The 27,929-nt window shown below is 46.3% G+C and overlaps 1 protein-coding gene across 1 annotated transcript in view; it reads left to right on the top strand.

Annotated features, from left to right (window-relative positions):
* The first annotated feature begins 2,518 nt into the window (after positions 1–2,518).
* The window catches only part of LDLR (low density lipoprotein receptor), a 37,316-nt gene continuing 11,905 nt past the window's right edge, over positions 2,519–27,929 (top strand). The window contains exons 1-10 of the mRNA XM_038567258.1: positions 2,519–2,703; positions 13,761–13,883; positions 14,538–14,660; positions 16,660–17,046; positions 19,884–20,006; positions 20,998–21,120; positions 22,343–22,462; positions 22,962–23,087; positions 26,194–26,365; positions 26,454–26,681. Coding sequence (XP_038423186.1) covers positions 2,637–2,703; positions 13,761–13,883; positions 14,538–14,660; positions 16,660–17,046; positions 19,884–20,006; positions 20,998–21,120; positions 22,343–22,462; positions 22,962–23,087; positions 26,194–26,365; positions 26,454–26,681 — 1,592 coding nt within the window. The 5' untranslated portion in view covers positions 2,519–2,636. The remainder of the gene's footprint in view (positions 2,704–13,760; positions 13,884–14,537; positions 14,661–16,659; positions 17,047–19,883; positions 20,007–20,997; positions 21,121–22,342; positions 22,463–22,961; positions 23,088–26,193; positions 26,366–26,453; positions 26,682–27,929) is intronic.

The following is a 27,929-nucleotide window of genomic DNA, read 5'->3' as shown; positions in this document are numbered from 1 at the left end:
GTGCCACCTTCGGTCCAGGGCATGATCCTGGAGACCCGGGATTGAGTCCCACGTCAGGCTCCCTGCATGGAGCCTGCTTCTCCCTCTGCCTGTGTCTCTGCCTCTCTCTCTCTCTCTCTTTGTGTCTCTCATGAATAAATAAATAAAATCTTTAAAAATAAAAATAAATAAATAAATAAATAAATAAATAAATAAATAAATAAATAAATTTGAGTGGTGCCTGGCTGGCTATTAGTAGAGCATGCGACTCTTGATCTTGGGGTTGTAAATTCATGTTGGGTATAAATATGACTTAAAGATAAAAATCTTAAAAAAAAAAGAAAAGAAAGAAAGAAACTTGTGCTAAAAACAACCTTATTCATCATTGGCAATATTACATAACAATTTTCGTGGATTATATTTTAGTGCCTTCAAGGAAGGTTTTCCCTGAAAAGAAGAAAAAATGATGCAGTTATAGCCAAAAAAATAAAAGAGTACAAATCCATATATGGTGTTTACTGAGTGCCAAGCATGGCTCGAATCACTTTATACATTTATGTATTAATTTACTTCTCACAACAACCCTATGAGCTAGCTGCAAATGGAGTCTCCAGTAAATTGAAACAGAGAAGTTAAAAACAGCATGACTCCATCCTTAAGGTAATATATGACCATGCCTAGGTGTTGAAGGGACAGGTGGGGCCTTGCGATTTCCAAAGACAGATCAAAGGGAGACCTTGTCCAGGGTTAGGCATCACTGAGATGTTCTTTACTGAGCTCTCATGGCCCTTTGCCAAGCTTGCCCTTACATCTCTGTAGAACTAGCTTTGAAGACATTTTAAGCTAAGTCCCTTCCCAGAAGAGAACTCCCTCCTAATAACTTCTTCCAGACCAGCTGGGGAGAAAGGGCCTCCTCCTACCCTATGAATAAGAGAAAGCTGGGGTCTCAACAGAAACTGAACTTACTAGCTGTTGCAATTTTTCTGAAGGGAAATGAAACCTAGTGCTTTTAACTGACCCTTCCGCCTCCCCCCAAAAGAACAAGAAAAAGAAAAAAGAAAAGTCACACATGGTAATAGGAATGGAATTTGATGATGACATTCATAAATGTGGCAAAAACTCCCAGACCCTGCCCATCCTTACAGATTTTCCCAGGTGATTACTAATTATCTCATTTGACCCCCACACGGAACCTGTCAACAAGGGAAGCGACCATTATTTCCTCCCCTTTCCATGTCGGAAAAGCTCATTTACTCACCCAGGGTCTTCCTGATTCCGAAGCTGGAACTCTAAACTTCTTTTCTTTTCTTTTCTTTTCTTTTTTTCTTTTCTTTTCTTTTCTTTTCTTTTCTTTTCTTTTCTTTTCTTTTCTTTTCTTTCTTTTCTTTTCTTTTCTTTCTTTTTTCTTTTCTTTCTTTTCTTTTCTTCTTTCTTTCTTTTCTTTTTTTTCTTTTCTTTTATTTTTTTTCTTTTTTTAGATTTTATTTATTTATTCATGAGAGACACAGAGAGAGAGAGAGAGGCAGAGACACATGCAGAGGGAGAAGCAGGCTCCATGCAGGAGCCCAACGCGGGACTCACGGGACTCGATCCTAAACCGCTGGGCCACCCTGGCTGCCCTAAACTGCTCTTTCTTTCTTACTCTGGATTAAACATTCCCACCCGCCCCCCAGGGTTCAATTGTCTCCTTTTTGCCTCTTTTCTGCCTCCTCTCCTGGGTTTCTCCATAAGCCTGCTGAGAGGTTAGTACACTCTGCCAAGCTCAGTTTGTAAAGCCCCAGAGAGCTCTGCTTATTCTGGGGGGTGGCGGGGGGGTGCCCTCCAAGACTGCCAGAGCCTTCCTGGGGTTCAGGCAAGATTCTCACACGTGCCTTTTTGGCAAGTGGTCTTGGCAACCTCATGAATCCCAAAAGAGACTGATTCTTAAAAGCTGCTCTCCATCAGTTCTCTGTGATTAGGGCAGTTTCAAAACTAAAATCCATTTAGTTTTGATTTTGCTTTGGGAAGAGGAAACACCCTGTTTGCTCAACTCCTCCTAAAACAATAAATCAATATTTATGTCCAGACCCCGACTGGATGGATCAATTGATTTCAGAGATGTTTTTCCTCCTATTCGTCCAAGTGCTGGATCCCACAAAACAAGATCAGTTTTAGGCTGAATATTTGCGAAGATTTTGTTTAAATTCTTCACCAAGTACTGTTTAGACCAATTCTGACGAACGGTCTCAAAAGTATCTAGGACTAGACTCCGTTAAAAATCTAGATATACGATTCCTAGAAAGGAGAAGGCAAGTAGAGGGAAGAGGGGGTAAAGTTTCGGACAAGTCTAGTTCTTCCTTTGGAGCCAGAGGGGAGATGGTCATCAATTAGCCTATTCGATGATTTGGAAGCAAGGTTTGGAAAAGCCTGGAATCCAGAGACAGGGCTTCACGGGTTAACTAGCCCTGGTCACATCGGCCGGTCGAAACTCCTCCTCTCGAAACTCCTCCTCCCGCAGTGAGGTGAAGATATTCGAAAATCACCCCACCGCAGACTCCTCCCCCTGGCGAGGAAAGTCTCATTGAAATGCTGCAAATGACCGGGGCCCCGCGTGCATTTGCCGCCCGACCGCGCGAAGCCCGGGTTTCCTGCACGGCAGCTAGCGGGAGGCTGGGAGCATGAGACCCGAGGGCTGGGGGCTATGCTGGGCCGCCGCCCTGCTCCTCGCAGCGACGGGGGCGGCAGGTAAGGCTGGCTCCAGGTTCCCGCGTGCGGTGGGGTGACCTCCCAGAACTCGGGGACCCCCTGGATAATTCTGGGGCGGAAGCGGAATATCACCCCGTCCTTGTGAGATGTGTGGGGAAAATGGCACGAAGTCCCCAAACGGCTTGGAGGGAGTGATGATGGGCCTGCGAGGCTTTGGGGGTGTGGGGGCGTCACGAGAAGCGGGGCGAGGCTTTCCCTAGAAGTCGCCGGATGGGGGGGCCCCCCCTTGTGTTCCTCAGAGAGGGACAGCGGGCTCTCCAGCCCTAGGGAGGCAGGGACCCCTCATCGAGTTGTTCTAGGGTGAGGGCTGCCAGAAGCCCGGGGGGTCCCTGCGGACGCCCCGGGGCGGCTTTGTACCGCGCAGGGGCTCGGCTGGAGCCCAGAGCCGGACGCAGACCTTCCTCACGGGCTCCGCACGCTCGCTTCTGCCGGTGGCCGCCGCCTGCGGCCCCGCCCCCCGGCCCCGAGGGCCAGTCCCCGAGCTCCCATTGGACGCGACTGGAACACGCGAGCCTCGAGCCACTCCCCTCGGCCAATGGGAGGCGGCGGATGCGAGGGGCGCGCGGGGCGGGGCGGGGCGGGGCGGGGCTTGGCCCGAGGTGTGGCTGGGGACCCACCGCACCTGGTTCCGGTGAGGCGACCGCGGAGTTCCTCGCGCCCGGCCCGGGTTCCTGTCACAAAGCGGCCCGCGCGTCCCAGGCCCCCGGCGTCGCCTCCGCGGCCCCGGCCCGGGTGGAGTTCGCCCTCCGCGCCCCCAGACCCCTTTAGGGGCCTCCGCTGAAGCGCGGCTGAGAGACACGCAATTCGCGGGGACCCTCCGCGGGGGCAGGGCCCGGGCGGCGGCAGCGTCACACGGATCCCTCGGGGTGGCCTTGCTCGCTCAGACGCTCTGAACGGCTTTAGCGGCGGCTGTGCGCACGGCGATGTGCCGTTGACGGGGGCGTCCGGCTTAGATGTGGTGATGGGAGCACTTGGTGCGCCCTCCCTGAGGTAGCCTCCCCGAGGCATTTGACCTCGCCCTGGGTATCAGAGAAGCGGGCTCTTTTCCAAGCTTAGAACCACAGCCGCCCATTAAAGAATTGGGGTCACCCGATCGCAGGATGGCAGGAAACGTTTTTTATTGACAGGAGGGGAGTGGGCGGCCTCGTGTGCGGAGATTTGAACTGGGATTCCTTCCTCCCCGTGACGCGTCAGTTTTCTCCGAGGGGAGGAAGGGAGGATGCTGCCGTACAGGGGAGTTGCGGCAACTCGGCCTCCCGGTGTGTGAAGACGAGGGAGTGCAGCTTGTCAAGAGGCGTGTAATTGACCTTGTATTTCAAACGCCTGTTGATTCCATGCCTGAGGAAATCGTGGCTCAACTCTTGAGCAAGATTTGTCACTTACTTACTTTAGTTTCGGCTTTCCCCCTGGGGTTCTGATATAGCCGCAGGAGGAGGAGTTTTCTGGAACTGTCTATGTGGCCGGGCTGGTTAACCCCTGAAGCCCTGGCTCCCATTCCAGTCTTTTCCAGAGCTGCTCCAGGGCCAGCTGCTTGATCTGTCCAATTTTGGTAAGCCTGGAAGAGCTGAGCCCCGCCCCCACCACCCCAAATTGGGAATGCACCTCCCGAAAGATCTCTTTCCTTTCTCTCAACTTGTATTTGACTTTTTTTTTTTCATCCCTAAGCGGAAATGATGACAGTGAAGTCTTGAGCAAGATGCGTTGCTTGACTTTAGTTTTCTCTGTCCAGGAGCCTCAGTCCTGATGTGTTCCCCAGACTCCTGGGAGCTAGCAGCTCCTTCTCTGGTGTTAACAGGATGATGCGTATTTGTAGCAGTCCTGGCTGCTCCCGCGTGCTCCTTAACTGTCTTTAAAACATTTTGAGGGGTGTAGGGAGATGGAAATTCTTGTTCTTTATCCTTGGAAATGGAAATTGTTGGAATCTGAACTGCATGCCTTCCCTCAGCCAGATCAAAATCAGTTAACAGTTGTGTGCGGAGTATGGAGTATGCCCAGGGCACACCCAAGAAACTCTACGCAGAAAAGTAGAGCACCTTGCAAAGAGTTGTGTCTGTTTTAGCAACGTGGGCCAGGGAGATTCATTTAGTCATTGCTGGGCATACTTTTCTTCCAGGGCAACATTGGAAAAAAGACCAGGAGAGCTTTTTTGAGACTGCGAACCTTCAATGGGAATTATGTGGCTCATTCTGTCTTTCCAGGATATTCCTGCTCTTATCTGTAGGGTTCCTCCCTTGATAAGATCCAAATCTAGATGCCTTTGTTGCTCAGTGCTTTGATGGCCCTTCACATTTCATCTTAAGTACATTAATAGCATTCACACTTTCCGTGGCTGTCAAGCCCGTGACATTTGTTGCTAAGATACCGTGGAGGTAAAAAAAAAAAAAAAAAAAAAAGATACCGTGGAGGTAACCAGCAATGAACAATCACAAAAATCAAACCCTCCCCAAATGAGCTGACAACAGCTTCCACAGAGATCACCTCTGAGGAAAATGCCTTGGCATCCCCTAGTTTGGAAAAGCCTGCTGGAAAATTGATTTTTCATTCATATTCAGCTGAGTCTGTTTGCTCCAGCTGTTTCTTTTTTTCAAAGAAACAATTCTATAATTTTTTTTTTTGGAAAGATTTTATTCATTCATTCAAAGACACAGAGAGAGGCAGAAATAGGCAGAGGGAGAAGCATGCTCCCCGTGGGGGGCCTGATTTGGGACCCTGGGATCTGCACCTGAGCCAAAGGCAGACGCTCAACCACTGAGCCACCCAGGTACCCCCTATCTATAATTTTGATTTTCCTCAACAACTCTGTTCAGTAGTATGGGGGAAAAAAACATCGAAAGCATTTATGTGCTGGAGAAAAAGCAGAAATGTGTATTCTCCTTTTCTGTTTCGATAACCTTATTCCTGACTTGTCCTATGTGACAGGAGAAATTTACTGGCTAAGTTTTGAGATTTGGACGCTGGAGGGTGTGAGTGTGTGCAGTTTTTGTATAATTTTAGACATCCCCAGCCTGAGGAGAGATGGGTGGATGGGGGATGCTCCAGTTTGCTTTTACTGGAATGCAAATGAAACTGACAAGGAAAACACAAACCTCACTTCTGCAACAGGGAGGAAGCCCTGTGGTTTCTTTGGGTAGTGGTGCTTGAAACAGGACTGATTCAGTCCCCTTTCTCAGAACGGTGTTGTGTGCTGTGGGAACAACCTTCTGATGTGCTGTCTCTTGGTGCTTGCTGTTCCTGATCCCTGTCCCCACTAGCCAGACCATGGGACTTATTGATTTCCCAGCTGACAGTTGCCTGGCTGCGCCTGTAACAGTAAAATCCATTAGCTTTTCATTCAAACATTGTCTGGAGCTGTCAGCCAGCTATTGGACGACCTATCCTGATAAAAAGTAAGGGTAGGGTTTTCCTGTTGGTGAGGTCTTCAGCCATCTTTGACTAGCAAATATTTGGAGAGCTGTTGCCAGGGTGAAGACATGGTGTCCAGGGAAAGGGTTTATTATTCCTTATCCCTCTTTAAAGGGCCTCAAGGGGTTATTACTACTTCCAGTCTTTCTGGTGGTATGTTTTGTTGGTAAAATAGGGCTTTGTGCAAAGGTTAGGAGGCCAGAGGAGTGGATTAGTGGTAATGGAAGTTGTGATCCCCTAGGAGAGGAAGATGTGATAGAAGCTCCTCCTCCAAGATCCTCATTGCAAATGCTCTGTGCTTGAACTTCCTCTTTAATTTTTTTCTGAGAGTCCTGGAATTCCAATTGCTTTTTACCCACCCTGTGTGCCAGTAGCGAGAAGTGAGTCATATCCGGCCTTTGGGACAATTACAAATCAGTTGTGAGTCATAAGGGTGTAGGGTGTATTATAGAGGCAGCTCTGAGGGAGTCATTGTTCAGATCAGTAGCTGGGCAGTTCGATTATTGGTATCTGCAGCACATTCCAAAGCTCAACACATTCCCTTCCCTCTTACTTTCTCCTCCTCATTCTCCTTAGTCACCTGGGCTGTCCACTACGGCCACCTCAAGCATGGCATCCTTATAATTCAGTTTCCCATTTCTTTAATTCTTCTAAGCACTCCTTGTATTTCTCTGAGCCACCCAGGTGGCCCTCACCCCCGTTTGCTTTTTAAAATGGACAGCCCCAGTGGCTCAATGGTTTAGCACCGCCTTCAGCCCAGGGCGTGATCCTGGAGACCCACATCAGGCTCCCTGTATGGAGCCTGCTTCTCCCTCTGCCTGTGTCTCTGCCTCTCCCTCTCTCATGAATAAATAAATGAAATCTTTAAAAAAAAAAGTTAAAAAAAAATAAAATGGACAGATATTAAATGAAGAGTTCAGTGAGTTTTGGTAAATGTCTACCTCCATGAAAGCACTTCCCTTTAGGATATAGAACATTTCCAACTTCCTAGAAAGTTCCCTGGTGCCTCCTTTCTTGTTTAATTACCTCCCCTACACACTAGAGGCAACCACTAATCTGATTTTTATGCTTAGAGATTAGCTTTACCTGAACTACAACTTCACATACTCTTGAGCAAAAGAAGCCAGGCAGGTAACGTTCCAGAGATTCATCCATGACAGTGCATTCACCAGCCAGTTGTCCCCTTTTATTGCTGAGATGTGTCCCATTGGATGAACACATCACCTGTTTTTAACCTGATGTTATGTCAGCATGTGTGCAGAGCTCCTTTTTGTTATTATGTTCCTTAATCCTCAAAACAGTCTCACAAATAGGGACTCTCCCCTGTTTTACAAATGAGGAACTGAGACCCAGAAGGATTAAGTCAGTAGTGCAAGTCAATCTACTTAAATGACCCAGAAAGCCATTTAAACCTAGGTCTGGGGGCACCTGGGTGGCTCCTAACATTAAGTGTTAAGCATTGGCCTTCATCTCAGGTTATGATCCCGGGGTCCTGGGATCAATCCCCATTCTGCATCCCTGCTCAGCGGGGAGCCTGCTTCTCCCTCTCCCCTCTGTTCCTGCTCTTTCTCTCTCTTTCTATCTCTTTGAAAGAAAGAAACAAAGAAAAGTTAAAACAAACCCAGGTCTGACACTCACTACACTGCCTCTCAGGGAGTCTATGTGAAAGGGCTGGGTGAACCATCAAAGTAGAAATGATAAAGGGGCTCATATTTGAGAATGCAATACATGGGTGCATACATACATAAATGCAGACACACCTCATTTTTTTAAAAGTTTTATTTATTTGAGTCATCTCTGCACCCAATATGGGGCTTGAACTTACGACCCCGAGGTCAAGAGTCGCTCGCTCCTCTGGCTGAGCCAGCCAGGCACCCCCAGACATACCTCATTTTATTGAACTTTGCAGATACTGTCTTTCTTTACAAATTGAAGGTTTTGGCAATCCCTCATGGAGCAAGTCTCTATTTTTTCCACAGCTTTTGCTCACTTCATGACTCATCATATTTAATGTAAACATAACTTTTTTTTTTTTTAAAGAGTTTATTTATTTATTCATGAGAGACACACACAGAGAGAGGCAGAGACATAGGCAGAGAGAGAAGCAGGCTCCATGCTGGGAGCCCGACGTGGGACTCGATCCCAGTACCCCAGGACCACGCCCTGGGCCAAAGGCAGGTGCTCAACCACTAAGCCACCCAGGCGTCCCTAAACATAACTTTTATATGCATCAAAAAAATTCGTTTGGTTCGCTTTATTACAATAGTCATTTTATTGTGGTGGTCTGGAACTGACCTGCGATATCTCCAAGATATGCCTGTATGTAAATAGTTAGATAATATAAATAAATTAAAAATAAGTAAATATATAGTTATTTTAGTTAAAATAGCTTCTTTTGGGGGGGGGGGGCGTGCCTGTGTGGCTCAGTTGGTTAAATGTCTGCCTTCAGCTCAGGTCATGATCCGCCTGTGATCCCTATGTCAGGTCTCCCTTGCTCAGTAAGGAGCGTGCTTCTTCCTCTCCCTCTGCCCCTCCCCACTTTTTATGTTCACTCACTTTTCTCTCTCTCCTCTTTCTCTTAAATAAATAAAAATCTTTAAAAATAATAGTAAAAACAGCTTTTTAAAAAGATTTTATTTTTAAATAATCTCTGCACCCAATGTGGGGCTTAAACTTATGACCTTGAGATCAAGAGTTGCATGTCCCACCAATGGAGATAGCAGGCACCCCTAGGGAGGTCGTTTTTAAACTGGGTCCCAATGTCCCTGGCCCCCAGGAACCCCCGGCCCAGGTTCAGGATTAGATTTAAGCCTGGCTAAAGTGTTCAAGGGGGTCTGGAGGTCTCTAGCTTTGTCTACTCCTATTGGAATGACCAAAGACATCAAAAGATACTTGGAATAGTTAGACAATTGGAGTAACAAGCACTAAAGCCAGGGACATGCAGTGACTGGTATGGTTATTGTGCTTGATTATTTTTTCTTTCCTTTTAAAAAATCTAAAAAATAAAGTATTTTTTGAAGAAAAATAACTCTGAAGTGAGCTGGCCATTATTCCCTACGTGGAAGCACAGATAAGATTCTATTTCTTTTCTTTCTTTCTTTCTTTCTTTCTTTCTTTCTTTCTTTCTTTCTTTCTTTCTTTCTTTCTTCTTTCTTTCTTTCTTTCTTTCTTTCTTTCTTTCTTTCTTTCTTCTTTCTTTCAAGGTTTTATTTATTTATTCATGAGAGACACACAAAGAAAGAGAGGCAGAAACATAGGTAGAGGGAGAAGCAGGCTCCATGCAGGAAGCTCGATGTGGGACTCGATCCCAGGACTCCAGGATCACACCCTAAGCCAAAGGCAGATGCTCAATGGATGAGCCACCCAGGCATCCCTCTTTTCTTTTTTTCTTTTTTCTTTTTTCTTTTTTTATTATTATTATTTTTTTAATTTATTTATGATAGTCACACACACAGAGAGAGAGAGAGAGAGAGGCAGAGACACAGGCAGAGGAAGAAGCAGGCTCCATGCACCGGGAGCCCGATGTGGGATTCGATCCCGGGTCTCCAGGATCGCGCCCTGGGCCAAAGGCAGGCGCTAAACTGCTGCACCACCCAGGGATCCCTCTCTTTTCTTTTTTTAAAAAAAGATTTTATTTATTTATTAGTGAGAGATATAGGCAGAGGGAGAAGCAAACTCCCTGCAGGGATCCTGATGCAGGACTTGATCCCAGGACTCCAGGATCACAACCTGAGCTCAAGGCAGACACTCAACCACTCAGCCACCCAGGCGTCCCAATAAGATCCTATTTCTTTAAAAATAGGGCAATAAGGAACTATTACAAACTATTCTGCACATCCTTTTTCTCCCCAGTTAGAAAATGTGACGGGCAGCTTTCCGTTTTACAACTTAGGATGACTGACTTTCTTTCTTTCTTTCTTTCTTTCTTTCTTTCTTTCTTTCTTTCTTTCTTTCTTTATTTTTGGACTTCATCTTTTTCAGTGGCTATAGAGAATTCACATTATTATCATCTACAGATTTTGCATACATCACTATATTACCTACAGTTAGATATAGATAAACCTTTTTAAGTTAGGTTGTGTGTTAATTAGGGGTGCCTGGATGGTGCAGTTGGTTAAGCATCTAACTCTTTGGTTTCGGCTCAGGTCATGATCTTAGGATCATGGAATCGAGCCCCCACTTTGGGCTCTGAGCTCAGTTGGGAACCTTTTTGAGAATCTCTCTCTCCCTCTGCCCCCCCCCCCCCATGTCCTCACTCTCTCTCTAAAATAAATAAATAAGTCTTTAAAAAAAAACCCATGCATTTATTATCTCACAGTTTCTGTGAATCAGGAATTTGGAAGTAGCATAGCTAGATGTTCTGGCTCAGGGTCTCCCATGAAGGTGCAATCTGGATGACTACAAGGAAAAAAAAAATTGGGCAAGCTGGGAGGGAGCATTGCAGCAGACAGAGCTGCAGGGATTTGAGCTCTGAGGTTGTGAAACTTTTATGGGATCCAGTACAGAGCCAGGATATGGGTCACAAGATTCATTGTGAAGGGGGCAGGAAAAAGTCCCTTCCACAGTGTTATAATTCACACTGTTTTGGGGCAGGGGGCAGTTTTTGAAATCTGGTGACCTCAAGGTCATCACTGCCTTCCTTGCTTGTAGGGAAGCTTTCAGATCAGCAATTTATGGGGAAAACAAACGTCTGCAGGTGTGTGTGTGCGCGTGAGCGTGTAAGGAAATGGGATGGAAGGAGTGCTGGCCATATATCCGTGAGATTGGAAGGGAAGTACTAGGCAGGTCCTTTTAATTAAATAAAATAATAAAATAATCTTTAAATAAATAAAATCTTTAAATAGCCTTTCTATTTTGGAATTAGGTTAGATTTACAGAAAAGTTGCAAAGATATTGCAGAGAGTTCTCATGGGCCCCACATGCAGATTCCCCCAATGCTAACATCTTATAGACCATGGTATATTTGCCAAAACTAAGAGTTTAATGTTGGCATATTACTATTAATTCTATCTAGACTTTATTTGGATTTCGCCAGCTTTTCCCTTTCCTCTTCTAGGACCCAGTCCAGAATTCCACTTTGCATTTGGCCCTAAAGTCTTTCATCATAGTCTTAACTAGTTGCTCTCCAAACTCTTTAAATTACATACCTCCACTGGTAAAACAAAACAAAACACACTGAGTATGTTCTCCCCAATATAAATTTTCATTATATACCACTATTACTGGTATGATATGACTCCATAGAAAAGCAGAGATGTTGAACAGGATGAGCTTAAAAATACGTAACACTTCTTTTTTTTAAGATTTTATTTATTGGGCAGCCCAATAAATTAATTATCTTTGTGCAAAATGAGGTAATGATTAAATTTTGTACAAACCATTAAACTATTCTTTTGGTTATGGCTAACATTCAAAATTGATAAAAGGAAAAAGAGAGGTGCCCAGGTGGCTCAGCAGATTAAGGTTCTAACTCTTGCTTTCGGCTCAGGTCACAGTCTCTGGGTTGTGGGATCGAGTCCTAAATTCTGAATTGCTTGGTGGAATCAGCTTGGGATTCTCTCCCTCTCTCTTTCTCTCCCCCTCTACTCCTTCCCCTGCTCTGTCTCTCAGATAAAATGAATGAAATCTTAAAAAAGAAGAAAAAGAAAAACGATCTTTCTTTAAAGATTTTATTTATTTGTTTGAGAGAGAGAATGAGATGGGTGGGAGTCAGATAGAGAGGGAGACTCTGCTGAGTGGGGAGCCCAACACAGAGCTCGATCCCAGGACCCTGAGATCATGACCTGAGCTAAAGGTAGTGCTTAACTGACTGAGCCACCCAGGCACCCAAAAAAAAACAATCTTCTTACAAGAATAGTGGAACTTATAATAAATATAGCCAACATTCAAAACTTATATTTTACATACTATTTGCCTACAGAACATCTGAGTCAATAAGAAAATCCTGCTAGCTTCTATTTTTATTTTTTTGGTCTTATTTATTCATATTTTTTGGTCTTTTTTATTTATTCATAAAACATGATGAGATAAGCCACATCATAATTTTGGCCACATTGTTTTAATTTACATAGGGCATCCAAGTTTATAATTAGAGATTAAAAGATTTTTTTTTAATTACCGGGTCTCACTAATAATAATAGTTTGCTTTGATTCTAGTTCACATAGAATTGTGCATTCCAAATCAATGATCAATTGATTGAGGGATGCCTAGTGACTCAGCGGGTAAGCATCTGCCTTCGGCTCAGGGCATGATCCTGGAGTTCCAGGATCGAGTCCCACATCGGGCTCCCTGTATGGAGCCTGCTTCTCCTTCTGCCTGTGTCTCTGCCTCTTTCTGTGTCTCTCATGAATAAATAAATAAAATCTTTTTAAAAATTATCGATTGATAATGAACAGTTAATGAATAATGGTCAACATTGAGATCTCTTTTCCAAAATGCAAAAATCAATGTATTTTAGGAAATTTCCCCAAAATTTACTTGTCCTCTTTTTTTTTTTTTTTTAAAGATTTATTTATCCATGAGAGAGACAGAGAGGCAGAGACACAGGCAGAGGAAGAAGCAGGCTCCATGCAGGGAGCCTGATATAGGACACCATCCCCTGACTCCAAGATCATACCCTGGGTGGAAGGCAGGCACTCAACCGGGGATCCCCAACTTGTCTTCATTTTTATCTAAAAATCTGAGTCTTTTTTTAAAGTTTTTATTTATTCATGAGAGACAGAGAGAGAGAGAGAGAGAGAGGCAGAGACACAGGCAGAGAGAGAAGCAGGCTCCCTGCATGGATGTGAGACTGGATGTGAGACTGGATCCTGGGACTACAGGATCACGCCCTGGGCTGAAAGCAGGAGCTAAACCACTGAGCCACCCAGGGATCCCCAGTTTTTGCTTTTCTAGAAAAAAGTTTCTCTTACTACAGCTTTTGCTATGTCTCTGTTCCATTGTTTTTTATCTGACCTTCCAGTATCTGATTATTTTTGCTGCAGCATCTCTGTTCTCTAGCATCCACATTCATCATTTCTCACAATTTTTTTTTAATTTTTATTTATTTATGATAGTCACACACAGAGAGAGAGGCAGACATAGGTAGAGGGAGAAGCAGGCTCCATGCACCGGGAGCCCAACGTGGGATTCGATCCCGGGTCTCTAGGATCGTGCCCTGGGCCAAAGGCAGGCGCCAAACCGCTGCACCACCCAGGGATCCCCATTTCTCACAATTTTTATCTCTGTATTTCCTCCCTACCTACTGGAGACGGCCCCTCATTTTTCCTTGATTTCACACTGTCAATTTTCCTCATTACTATTGCCAACACAGGTTTGTAATATGTTAAATCATTTAAATCATTTTCTTTATTCACATGCAAGGAACTTACACTATTTTGTTTCCTACCTTAGTGGGTCCATACATTGGACTCAACAACTATTATGTCAAGTTTTACACGTTTTAGATCTAGTCTTTGCATCCTCTGCTACACTTTTAGTTCATGAAATTTATTGGGTGTGTTTTACTTCCTGGGAATGATTAGATTCTATTTCTAGTTCATTCTGCAGCTGGCAGGAAATAGAAACACTCAGGTGGTGGTGTCAGTTTCCAATTCTGGCGCTGAATGGTCCTTCCTCTTCCCTTCTCTCTCAGTGGAAGACAAATGCGGGAGAAACGAGTTCCAGTGCCAAGATGGGAAGTGCATCTCCTACAAGTGGGTTTGTGACGGGAGGGCCGAGTGCCTGGATGCCTCAGATGAGTCCCAGGAGACCTGCAGTGAGTCCTCTTTGGGTGTAACACACTTCTTACCCTCTTTGATGATAGTGGGTGACAGACAAAGTGGACATCAGCCAGCAGATTCATGTGTTGAACCATGAATTGGGACTTGGGGGAGGAGATGTTTCTGAACTTTAAGAGCTTTTTTTTTTTTAACGAGGTGAAATTCACATAATGTAAAATTAACCATTTTTAAAATTTTTAAAAATTTTTTAAGAATTAAAAAAAAAGAATTTTATTTATTTTTGCATAAGAGACATAGAGAGAGAGGCAGAGACACAAGGAGGCTCCATGCAGGGAGCCTGACATGGGACTCGATCCTGGGTCTCCAGGATCCCACCCTGGGCTGTAGGCGGCGCTAAACCGCTGAGCCACCAGAGCTGCCCAAATTAACCATTTTAAAGTGACCAGTTCAGTAGTATTAATACGGTCATGATGCTATGCCACTATCACCTCTCTCTCCTTCCAAACCTTTCCACTGCTTCATGTCTGATTTTTTTTTAAACAAGTTCCATTACATGTCCTTCATTTTGACCCAGAAAGGTGGGCTTGGCACCTTCTTTCTGAAAACTGTGTTTTTCCTCTGCAAACCTGGGGCTGGGAGGCAGATTGGGCTTCCCTCTGAGCAAACGCTCAGTTCTGTTTCTCCCACAGTGTCTGTCACCTGCAAGTCGGGAGACTTCAATTGTGGGGGCCGTGTCAACCGCTGCATCCCTCAGTTCTGGAGATGTGATGGCCAGATGGACTGTGAGAATGGCTCAGACGAGCAAGGCTGTCGTAAGTGTGCTCCCTCCCCCTGCAGCCCTGCGAGGGTCCCACTGGTTCCCCCAGGCAGTCCTGCCCCAGCTGAGCTGCAGATTGGTGGCTCTTCAGTTGGGTCCATCTCCTGGAAGCTTCTACCAAGCCCTCTTGCACTATTTGAACCCCACCTTGCCCAGGAGGCATTGCAGGGGATACTGATGGTATCACTTCTTGGGGTCATCAGCATATTCAATGAGGCTGTCCTTGTCAAGTGTCTTGCCACCCACATGGCACAGGATCTGTTGAGCCCCTGTGACCACCACCACCAGCCACCCTGGGAGGCCAAGCACACAGTAGGTGCTTGCTGTCCAAGACCTGACCCCTCAGCTAACCTGAGAAGAAGGAAGCTTCACCAAGTTGCAGGGTTCTGGGAAGAAACAGGGTCAAGAGTCCTGGAGGGGGAGGCACATTAGAGAGCTGGGTGTCTGTCTTGGCTCTTCAATGCTAGTTAATTAGTTATCGAAATGAGTGGTTTGGTTTGGTTATCCTAATAGGGTAAGTCTCTGAGAAAAATAACTGGGAAAATTTTAAATAACTAAGATAATGTCAGATTTGCAAGTTTGGAAAATATAAAGCTCCATGATATTAAAAAAAAAAAAAAAAAGCAACACATGAGTTTCACATACATTCACTTTAGAAATGCATGTCTAACCTGGATTAATTGTCATCTGATGAAATACCCCCTCAGGGAATATTTACAAATAAAATGGATTGTTATTCTTCTTCCAGGTACATTTTTTTCCTTCCAGCTTTATTGCAATATACTTGGCATACAACATTATGTAAGTTTAAAGAGCAGGCGGCAGAAAATTAATTAATTTTTTAAAACTTTTTTTTTAACAAAAAACAAATTTTTTTAAAGTTGCCAATTTCTTTTTATTTTTTCTTCCTACAGATTTTATTTATTTATTTGAGAGAGTGGGTGGGAGGGAAAAGGAGGAAGAATCTGAAGCAGATGCGATGTGCTGAGTGCAGAGCCCAGTACAGGGCTCAATCCCACCACCGCAAGATCATGACCTGAGCCAAAATCAAGGGTCAGACACTCAGCTGCTCAACTAACTGAGCCAACCAGGTGCCCACACCCCTTTGTAAAATTTTTTGGGTGGAGGTGGCACCAGGGTAACTCCATTGAGCGTCCTACTCTTGGTTTCTGCTCAGGATTGTGAGATCGAGCCCCAAGTCAGGCTGTGCTGGTTGTAGAGCCTGCTTAAGATTCTCTCTCTCTCTCTCTCCCTCTCCCTCTGCCCCTCTCACCCACCTCGTGTGTATGCTTTCTCTCTCTAAAAACATAAAGAGTAAAAAAAAAATTAAATATTAAAAAAAATTTAAAAAAAACATAAAGAGTAGGTGATGATTTGTTACACATACATATTGCAAAATAATTACCCCTGTAGTATTTTTTTTTCTTTTTTTTTTTTTTTTTTTTTACCCCTGTAGTATTAACTAACATCTCCATCACATCACATGAACCACATTTTTGCGGGTGGCTCTTTTAATAATAACAGCAAACTTTTTTTTAGGGTTTTATTTATTTATTAGAGAGAGAGAGAGCACAAGCAGGGGGAGCAGGCAGACAGAGAGAAGCAGGCTCCCTGCCAAGCAAGGACCCCGATATGGGGCTTGATCCCTGGACTCTGGGATCATGACCTGAGCCAAAGGCAGATGCTTAACTGACTGAGCCACCCAGGTGCCCTAATAATAACAGCAAACTCTTAAATAGTGCTTCCCCTGCCTGGGCCCATGTACAGATGAGGAAACTGAGGCACAGAGGGGCCACAGGAGCAGGCTGGGGACACTCACCTTGCCCGGGGTTTCCTATCCAGGGCCCCTGACCACTATCCTGGCTTCCTCTCCAGGGTCTCTCACTGGGATCCACCCTCTCCGAGGCTCAGTGTCTTCATCTTTGGAATGGGCTGCTAGTGAGAAGTGAGGGCTCTCTGGTGACCAGGTTGTCTTTTCCCATCAATCCCTGCAGCGCCCAAGACATGTGCCCCGGATGAGTTCCGCTGCCAGGATGGAAAGTGCATTGCCCCAGAATTCGTCTGCGATTCAGACCAGGACTGTTTGGACGGGTCCGATGAGGTGTCCTGCCACATACCCACGTGTGGCCCATTGCACTTCCAGTGCAATAACTCTGCCTGCATCCCTGAGCTGTGGGCTTGTGACGGCGACCCAGACTGCAAGGATGGCTCAGATGAGTGGCCACAGCACTGTGGGGGCCGCAACACATCAGCCCCCCAAGGGGACGACAACCCTTGCTCTGCCCTTGAATTTCACTGCCAGAGCGGCGAGTGTATCCATTCCAGCTGGCGCTGTGACGGTGGCCCTGATTGCAAGGACAAGTCTGACGAAGAGAACTGTGGTAAGGGCGTTGTGCATGGGTCCTCTCCCCTGTCCCATAGCTGGCCTTTCAGGACTTAAACGATTTCAAGCCACACAGCAAGCACTTCAGTCTCATTTCGTGTCTCTTCTAGTGTTACTGATCACATGGAAGAGAAAGCCTCCCTTAAAAGGAGACCCTGTCTTTTATGCTTGTATAATTAATCTCTCTTAATTTAATTAATTAACTACTTATTTATATGACAAAGAGGAAAAAGAGGGGAAGCAGCAGAGGGAGAGGGAGAGGGAGAAGCAGGCTCCTGGCTGAGCAGGGAGCCTCATGCAGTATTTGATCCCAGGGCCCCAGGATCATAACCTGAGCCAAGGGCAGATGCTCAACCAGCTGAGCCACTCAGGCACCCTTAATCTCTCTCTTTTTTTTTTTTTTTTTTTAATTTTTTTTCTTAATCTCTTTTTTTGACAAGGGGAACAAGCTATTATTTTCATCCAGAAAGGATCCTGGGCTCCAGGCCTGGCTGGTGATCTTTGGCCAAGGACTCAACCTCACTGTGTTGTGTTCTCCTCCCTCACAGATTGGGGCAAGAACATTGGCATTTGTAGACTTCAACTGGAGTCCAGCACCACCCACTCAAACGTTCTGTGATGGTGGAGACATCCCATGTCTGCACTGCGATAGCTGCTACCGAGGAGTAGCTGGTGCAACCACAGAATGGAATATTTTGTGTTATTTCACTTTAATGAATTGAAAGTTTTGTAGCCACACATGCTTAGTGGCTCCTGTGTTGGAGACAGTGCAGATAAAGCATTTTACCAAAGCCCTGAGTCATTGCTTCCTGAATGAGGGGCTGGTTCCTCAAAGCTAGCGGTGTTCTAGATTCACAGTAGACATGCTTTCATGTCTCTGTTTCTTTGGTATCTTTGCTCACGTGCACTCTTTTCATAGAATTGTAATTGCAATCTCTGTAGATGTAATTAGACTTTTTAAAAGTCACTTTAAAAAACATCACTTTGCTGAGTGAAGTAAGTCAATCGGAGGACAAACATTATATGTTCTCATTCATTTGGGGAATATAAATAATAGTGAAAGGGAATATAAGGGAAGGGAGAAGAAATGTGTGGGAAATATCAGAAAGGGAGACAGAACGTAAAGACTGCTAACTCTGGGAAACGAACTAGGGGTGGTAGAAGGGGAAGAGGGCGGGGGGTGGGAGTGAATGGGTGATGGGCACTGGGGGTTATTCTGTATGTTGGTAAATTGAACACCAATAAAAAAAATCACTTTTTTTTTTTAAGATTTTATTTATTCATGAGAGACACAGAGAAGCAGAGACATAGGCAGAGGGAGAAGCAGGCTCCCAGTGAGGATCCTGATGTGGGACTTGATCCCAGATCCTGGGATCACGACCTGGGACAAAGGCAGACGCTCAACCACTGAGCCACCAAGGTGCCCTCCCTTTTTTTTCAAGTTTATGTCTTCTTTTTAAAGTAATCTCTACATCCAATGTGGGGCTTGAACTCACAACCCCAAGATCAAGAGTTGCACACTCTAACAATTGAGCCTGCCAGGTGCTCCTACATATCACATTTTTAAATAATGTATGGTCTTGTATACAATCAGTGCTAAAACTTAACACAAACTCACTTAATTCTTATAACTTGTGAACAGGCTTCCCTCATTCTTTACAGATGGGGAAACTGAGGCCCAGAATGGGTGAGTAACTGGGGGACACACGCCTGTGAAAACAAAAAATTAATCTTTCTATGGGTACCTGGGTGTCTCAGTGATTATCTGCCTTTGGCTCAGGGTGTGATCCCAGGGTCCTGGGATCGAGTCCTATATCGGACTCCCCATGGGGAGCCTGCTTCTCCCTCTGCCTATGTCTCTGCCTCTCTCTCTGTGTCTCTCATGAATAAATAAAATGAAAAAAATTTGTCTTCTACTGCAGCATCATCTCATAAACATTTGTCCTACTTCACAATGTGACTCTGTTCTGCACAATGGTACTGATCAAATTTGTCACAATTTGGCCTATCTCTGTCTAGATTGGGGATACAATATTGCTCTTCTGCTAAGAGTAGCCTTTGGCTCTGTCAGGTTTATAGCAAATTATGTGATCTAGAGACACCTGACTGGCTCCCATCAGTAGAGCGTGCAACTCTTGATCTCAAGGTTGTGAGTTCAAGCCCCACATTGGGTATTGAGATTACTTAAAGTCTTTTTAAAAAAAAATTGTGCGTTCTCAAAAATGCATAAGTGGAAAGACTGGAGAGAACTCCAGGAAAACTCAGTGGTTGTGTTAGGGTGCTTCCCCACATTTTCTTATTTTCCAAACTTTACTCTGTGACATTAGTAATAATTTTCGGGGATTCTTCATTGAGGTAGAAAGTACTTACTGCCATGAAAGAAAATCTAAAACTACATTGGTCAGGGAAGCCTGGGTGGCTCAGTTGGTTAAGCATCTGACTCTTGATTTCAGTTCAGGTCTTGATCTCAGCATTGTGAGGTTGAGCCTCATATCAGGCTCCATGCTGGGCGTGGAGCCTGCTTAAGATTCTCTCCCTCTCCCTTTGCCTTCCCTGCCCCCTCTTAAAAAAAAAAGAAAACTACATTAGTTAAAATTTAGAACATGAAATGGGGGGTACCTGGGGAATTTTTACTCAGGTGGGAAGTAGATAAAATGGATGGGCCACTGTCTTCTCCTGCTGGCAGTGGGCTGTGTTTTCTCACCTTGAAAATCTTTCCTGTTACATGCTCTCCCTGATGCCTGAGGTTGCCAGGAAATTGCTGCTTCAAAGATGGTAATTGGTTTTTCTTTGCTGCTCCTTGAAAAAAACCAACATGTGCCCTGTCTTTCCCAGCTGTGCCCACATGCCGGCCTGATGAGTTCCAGTGCTCAGATGGGACCTGCATCCATGGCAGCCGGCAGTGTGACAAGGAGTATGATTGTAAGGACATGAGCGATGAGATTGGCTGCATCAATGGTGAGCTCCCCTTGTGTCAGCCCTGCACCCACCCTATGTCTTCGGGCAAGTTACTTGACCACCTCAAACCTTACCTCCACTTATCTGACCAATGTGCGTGGCAAAAGCATCTACTTCAGGACTGTGAGATTTAACGAGGCCAAAGTGTGCAGAGCTTCTGTCTTTTGAACTTAGAGATAACACGTGCAGTATAATTCCATGGAAAGCCCTTTCCTGAGCTTATAATATGACAGTTCCACTCCTGGGAATGGTCCCAGGAGGACATGCAGAGCAGCACTGGCCTAATGGCAAAACATAAGCAGCAACCTGATTGTTTATCAGTAGAATTAACTTTAAAATGGTTTTAATTGTGGCAAAATCATGTAACATAAGGATTTTATTTTTTTTTATTCAAATATTATATTTATTTATTTTTAGAGCGAGTGTGTAGGGGAGAAGGGGGAGGGCGGCTGAGAATCTTTTTTTTTTTTTAAGGATTTTATTTATTTATTCATGAGAGACACACACAGAGAGAGAGGCAGAGACACAGGCAGAGGGAGAAGCAGGCTCCATGCAGGGAGCCCGATGAGGGACTCGATCCGGAGTCCCCAGGATCACGCCCTGGGCTGAAGGTGGCGCTAAACCACTGAGCCGCCCAGGCTGCCCAAGACTGAGAATCTTAAGCAGGCTCCACATCCAGTGCGGAGCCAGGTGCCAGGGTTAGTCTCACAACCTGAGATCATGACCTGAGCTAAAATCAAGAGTTGGGTGTTTAACTGACTGAGCCACCCAGGCACCCCCTGAAACAAACTTTTTTTGAACAAGAAGTTAAATGCTGATAATCCACTTTTTAACAATTGTAAATGATACATCTCAGGAAATTAAGTATGTTATGTTTTATTTATGAATACATTTACATATAATCATATACAAATGAACTCTCATGTGAATAAGGAGTAGTAAGCAGGCTCTTGCATCTCAGAAGCACCTGACCCTCCTCTTTGCCTCTTAGTGACACTGTGCGAGGGCCCCAACAAGTTTAAATGCCACAGCGGCGAGTGCATCACCCTGGACAAAGTATGCAACTCGGTCAGAGATTGTCGGGACTGGTCGGACGAGCCCCTCAAGGAGTGTGGTGAGCCCCGGGGTGCAGGTGGTGCTCAGACTTATGGGGAGCTGGGGATGTGACCCAAACATGGATACTGTGCCTATGAGTGCTTTAGCTGTGGGGCAACACAAATGTGGGGGTCCTTGGGGATAAGTGGCTTTGCTTCCAAGCCTCAGTGTTCACATCTTTAGGATGGTTCACACATCTTAGGGTAGCTGGGGATTGGCTGTTGCTATCCTTGTAAGTTTTCAGCAGTGCCCCTTAACCTGTAACTATGTAAATATTTTGGACTTGACCAGCTGTAAGGTCTGTCACAGCTGTTCAACTGTCACACCTGTTCAATAGGACCGTTATGGCAGGAAAATAACATGAATGCACATGTGCACACAAACGTGTGTGACTGTGTTCCGAGCAAACCTGATTATGGACATTGATGTTTGAATTTCATGTGGCACAAAATACTGTTTTTCTCTTTATTTTTCTTTTTCTTTTCAATCATTTAAAAAAATGTAAAAACCATTCTTAGCTTTTGGGCCATGCAAGAACGCATGGTAGGCTGGCATTGGCCGAAGTTCTGTAGAGAGCCTGTGCATGGATGCTGGAGCTAAGTACCCTGAGTGTGGTCCAGCACTGTGATCTTGGACAAGTCTTTGAGCCTGGCCATGCCTCATTTTCCACAGCTGTAGTTCAGCTACCTGTATGGTTGTTGAGAGTTAGCATATGCAATTGTGGGATATGGTTTTTATTTTTTATAATCAAGAACATTTTGAAATGAGTTTTACCCAAAAATAGCAGAGGATTTATCCTCTTCACCATTTTTAAGTGTCCGGTTTAGCGGCATTAAGCAGATTCACATGGTTGTACAACCATCCCAATGATCTGTCTCTAGAACTTTCTCATCTTTCCTGATGAACCTCTGTCCTGTGAAACACCAACTCCCCACCCCTCCCCCACTCCTGGTGTCTGCCATCTACTGCCTGTCTCTGAACTTGACTCTAATAGGGACCTCCTAAGAGTGAATCCTATAGTATTTGTCCTTCTGTGCCCCACGGAGTTCACTCAGTAGAATGTCCTCAGATTCACTCATGGCACTACACATGACAGTGGGTATTTTAAGTCCCCTTAGCAGACATGGTAGTTCACTGGTCTCCACGTCCTTGTGATCATGATAAGGGTGATGAGATGGTGCAGGGGTACTAACGACCTGAGCGTGACCAGTCTGCCCACCCCTCCCCCACACCTGGTGCAGGGACCAATGAGTGTCTGGACAACAAGGGCGGCTGCTCCCACATCTGCAACGACCTCAAGGTGGGACACGAGTGCTTGTGCCCAGAGGGCTTCCAGCTGGTGGACCAGCGAAGATGTGAAGGTGAGTCCTGAGCAGGATGGGCTCCCTGCCTCCTCAGCCCTTTCTCCTTGTGTGGTTGCCAAACCTTAACAGGTGTCCCCACCTGTTAAGTGGGCATGAAAATGGTGCTGACCTCCAGGCCAGTTAGGAGGATTTAATGAGGTTGCCAGATGCATGGGTCATCAAGTACAGGCTTGGCCCGTGAGGAGCACTTGGTTCTTGCCTTTGGGGATTAATAATTAAGAAATAAATCCCTGCTGACGCAGCTTTGCCCTGTGGGTGGCACCTCTGGGGTGAATGGTGAGGTCAGGGTCATTGTTGGAGATGACGCTTGGCTGTTTCCGTGTTTTCATTCCTGAACCTGATGGCCCCCAAGACCTTGGTTCGGCAGGTCTTCCCCAGAGGGCATGGGGTGTCCCCATTTGCTCCCGGGAGGCATGGCTTTTAGTAGGAGCCCATCAGTCTATCAGCACCCCATGAAGAAGAAGCCCCAAATCTTTTTCTGTGCCCTAACTTGCAGATATCGACGAATGTCAGGATCCCGACGTGTGCAGCCAGCTGTGTGTGAACCTCGAGGGCAGCTACAAGTGCGAGTGTGAGGAGGGCTTCCAGCTGGACCCCCACACCAAGGCCTGCAAGGCTGTGGGTGAGCAAGGGGTGGGACCAGTGGGGCAGGGGTGGGGCTGGTGGGGGGAGAAGGGCACACTGTGTCCTGCAGAGACCTCTGGCAGATGGATGAGCAGGCCAATTAGGAACTTTCTAGGAGGCTGCTCTCACATGTCTTGCTTCCCTGCAGACTCAGGTCAGTTGCATGAGTGCTGGTTTCTAGCCCTCAGCCCTGCCAGTGGCTTCAGGGTACAAGAGGTGAAAAGCCATGGCCTGAAGGGCCTGCACCCCCTCCAGCTGTTCTTTTTTTTTTTTTAAAGGGTGAGTTTTATTTCTATCAATACATCGGTAACATTCACCATTGTTGGGAACCAGCTTTATTTTTTTTAAGTGATATTGATAGATTTATTTTTATTTCTTTTAAAGATTTTATTTATTTATTTATGATAGTCACAGAGAGAGAGAGAGAGAGAGAGAGAGAGGCAGAGACACAGGCAGAGGGAGAAGCAGGCTCCATGCAGGGAGCCCGACATGGGATTCGATCCCGGGTCTCCAGGATCGCGCCCTGGGCCAAAGGCAGGCGCTAAACCGCTGCGCCACCCAGGGATCCCTTGATTTTTTTTTTTTTTTTTTTTAGATTTTATTTATTTATTCAGAGAGAGAGAGAGAGGCAGAGACACAGGCAGAGACACACGCAGAGAGAGAAGCAGGCTCCATGCAGGGAGCCCGACATGGGACTCGATCCCGGGTCTCCAGGATCACGACCCGGGCTGCAGGCGGCGCTAAACCGCTGCGCCACCGGGGCTGCCCCCCCTCCAGCTGTTCTTATTCACTTACAGGAACCTATACCCAAAAAGAAAATTCACTTAATACAGACCAAGGTATAATCTCTCATAAGAAAACCAAATCACAGGTCAGCCCGGGTGGCTTAGCGGTTTAGCACTGCCTTCAGCCCAGGGTGTGATCCTGGAGACCCGGGATTGAGTCCCACGTCAGGCTCTCTGTATGGAGCCTGCTTCTCCCTCTGCCTGTGTCTCTGCCTCTCTCTCTGTGTCTCTCATGAATAAATAAATAAAGTATTAAAAAAAACAAAACCTGCAGCAATAGTTGAGGTTCTTTTCTACCTAATCTAAGATTATAGGGTGCTTGGGTGGCTTAGTTGGTGAAGCATCTTCCTTTGGCTTGGGTGATGATCCCGGGGTCCTGGGATCGAGCCCACATTGGGCTCCCTGCTCAGTGGGGAGTCTGCTCCTCTGTCTCCCTCTGCCCCTCCCCTTGCTTGTGCTCTCTCTCTCTCTCTCTCTTTCTCAAATAAATAAAAACAAACAAACTTAAGATTAGAACGGCACTCATGCGCTGATTCTCAGAATCACCAAATCAAGAGATCCCATGTGTTTGGAGGCATAGCCAAACTTCCCTTTGCTTTGTGTCATGTCATTACCCACCTGTCTGATTCTAATGAGGTACAAGTTTGCAGAAATATTTTAGATCAACTTCTGTTTCCTCAAGGTCTGTTTTAGCCTTGAAGTCTTTCTCCTGTGTTATCACCCCTTTTGTGACGGTTCCTTGGCCTCCCTTGCTCATACCCCCACACATTTCCCAGTTTTGGGGAAAACCAAAGACTGAGCTCATGAAACCCTCTAGGATTTGAAGTTTCACTTTCCTTCCAATATCTATGGGCTGATGTCTATACAGGTGCCTTTCAGGGGGTAAGGGGCACATGGTGTCGTGGGAAGGGGTATTCTGAGCGAGGTCCATTGTACACATGGTTAGCTTGTTGGTGAATATTGGCATCATGGTTAACAGCAGAGTCCCCAGGGACAGGGCAATGTGTGTTCAAATTCCAGCTCTGCCACTTACTAGCTGGTATGACCTTGGGCTAGTCCCTTCTCCTCTCTGAGCTTCAATCCCCTCACATACAATGGGAGTTTGACAGTAGCCCTGGTCTCATAGGAGTGTGAGGACCAATGAGGGAAAATATAATAGGAAAAGCACTTAAGCAGAATTTCCTGCCCTAAGGAATAGCTCTATACACATTAGCTGTTAATGTTTCTTCTTCTTCTTCTTCTTTTTTTAAAGATTATTTATTTATTTGAGAGAGAGAGAGCAAGCATGAACGGGGTGGAGCAGAGGGAGAGGGAGAAACAGGCTCCCCACTGAGCAGGGAGCCTGACGCAGGGTTCCATCACAGAATCCTGAGATCATGACCTGAACTGAAGGCAGACACTTAACCGACTGAGCCACCTAGATGCCCTTCGTTTCTTCATCTTTACGTTCCAAAATGTAAAATGCTGGGGCCCCAGTGTGGATTTTATTACCAATGTAGGCTTTATTATCATTCAAGTATGGCAAGGCCAACCAATCAGGAGACGGCCACCATTGAAATGATCGGTTGTTACTCACAGTTCCCAAGAGGAGGGCCATGGCAGCCAGGCGGCCAGCTGGGGAAGCACCAGGGTCAGTCAGGAGGTGGAGGAAGAGAAGGGGGATCACATGGGCCAGAGCCTCCCTTATGGTTTCCTTGGGCATGAGGTGAAGCAGGGTGAGCAAGCTCAGGACTAGGTAGTCTGAATAATCTCAGCGGGCTCTGGGGCAGAGCGGCTGCCCCTGGTTGTCTGGTACCTGCCCTGTGGTGACTGAAGCAGGCGGAGGGGTTGCGACCCAGAGCGTGAGAGCCCAGTGGAGGGGTGGCGGACATGGGCTGGAGAGTTTGCTTTCAAGGCAAGTCATGAACCATCCCTAGGAGCTGGTTGGCCCTGGGAGGGGCTGTCCTTTCAGGCTCTGCAAGGCCTCGGATGTCAGAGCATCAGAACCACATGGTCTTGTTTTGTTTTTAGATTTTATGTATTTATTCATGAGAGACACAGAGACAGAGGCAGAAATATAGGCAGAGGAGAAGCAGCCTCCATTTGGGGAGTCTGATGCGTGACTTGATTTCTGGGAACCAGAGATCACAACCTGAGCCAAAGGCAGACACTGAACCACTGAGCCACCCAGGTGCCCCTGGAGCCACATGGTTTATACACCAACGAGGCATTTCCCATGGCATCCTGGGTGTCTCCCCTGGTTCAGCCAGACCCCCCAAGGGTGACAAGCTCGAGTCAGGGGGCCTTCTGCTCCCCTGAGCATCCTTCCTGTGTCCCCAGGCAACATCGCCTACCTCTTTTTCACCAATCGCCATGAGGTGAGGAAGATGACTCTGGACCGCACCGAATATACCAGCCTCATCCCAAACTTGAAGAACGTCGTCGCCCTGGACACAGAGGTGGCCAGCAACAGAATTTACTGGTCCGACCTGTCCCAAAGGAAGATCTACAGGTGAGCCTTGGAGCTCCACCCAGCCCCCTAACCCAGGTGAAACAGGCCCCTCGTACTGACGTTCTGCTCCCCCTTCTCCCACTGACAGCACCCAAATCGACAGAGCCCCCAGCTTCTCCTCCTATGACACCGTCATCAGCGAGGACCTCCAGGCCCCCGACGGGCTGGCAGTGGACTGGATCCACGGCAACATATACTGGACAGACTCCATCCTGGGCACCGTCTCCGTGGCTGACACCAAGGGTGCGAAGAGAAAGACGCTCTTCAGGGAGAAAGGCTCCAAGCCACGTGCCATTGTGGTGGATCCCGTGCATGGGTTGGTACCCCCATAGCTGAGGGGCTCAGAGGGAAGCACAGGCGGGGTTTAGAAGTGGTGCGGACTCAGCCTGGGGAAAGGCATGTGCCTGGGCTGGACTGACCTCTGTGGGCATGGGGCTTTCCTTGCTGTCAGGAAAGCACAAAACCTGGAATGGTGGCTCTTCTCCACCTGCCTTTTGGGAACCATGTGTTGATCCTTCTCGATGTCTGCTGAGATGGAAGCAGACCCTGAAAAGTCATGTGCTCAGGATAAGAGCCCCAAATCAGAGAGGCGCCTGGGTGGCTGAGTCAGTTAAATGTCTGACTCTTGATCTCAGCTCAAGTCCTGATCTCAAGGTTGTGAGTTCAAGCCCTGCTTTGGACTCCATGCTGGGTGTGGAGTTTACTTTAAAAAAAAAAAAAAAAAAAGAAATTGAAATTGAAATATGGATTTAAATTGGTATTAGAAATTAATACTAAAAAATTAATACTTATTTAAATTCTGCTTTAGTATTTTACTGCAGAGAATCCTGTGCCAGGATAGGATTGGAGAAAAGTAAAAGCACTCAGCTCCAATGGTAGTTTACAGGGAGTAAAGGTCGCCACCCCAACGGGGCCCCCCCGGAGGGTGTTTGCAGGGCCGGGGGCTGACTCAGCACTCCAACGCCCACAGGGACCTGTGTCCCCTGGCAGAAAGTATCTCCCCACCCCCTGTCCTGCACCCATTACACCACATCTGCCTGTGGAATTTCACAACTCTGGAGGGGCGGTGGCAACCTTGGTACAGGCATCCTGTCCTGGTGGCAATCATCAAAAGGAAAGGGAACTGTTTTTTTTTTAAGGTTTTATTTATTTGAGAGAGAGTGAGCACAAGCAGAGCATAGTGGGAGAGGGAGAACCAGGCTCCCTGCTCGGTATGCGGGGCTCGATCCCAAGACCCCGAGATCATGACCTGAGCTGAAGGCAGAAGCTTAACTGACTGAGCTACTCAGGTGCCTCAAAAGGGAACTTTGGAGATGAACATGACTCAGATGGGACAGACCCTGGGGTGAAGGTGGGCCTTGGCCCACAAATGTTCTTATTTGGCAGAGGGACACTCGGTTTAATAAATTTAACCCCCCCAGCTGCCAGGAAAGAGTGAGACCCCTAGAAATAACCCCTTAGATACAAGTCATGGGATGTGTGTGTGTGTGCGTGTGTGCGCGCGTGCACGCGCGTGTGCGTGCATGCTCTACTGTTGGGTTTCTGTTCCTCTCCAGAACATAGT

This window comes from Canis lupus, chromosome 20 (assembly GCF_011100685.1).
Source record: "Canis lupus familiaris isolate Mischka breed German Shepherd chromosome 20, alternate assembly UU_Cfam_GSD_1.0, whole genome shotgun sequence".
In the NCBI taxonomy this organism is placed as follows: domain Eukaryota; kingdom Metazoa; phylum Chordata; class Mammalia; order Carnivora; family Canidae; genus Canis; species Canis lupus.
The sequence above is the reverse complement of the archived record's forward strand: the minus strand, read 5'-3'. Positions and strand labels throughout refer to the sequence as shown.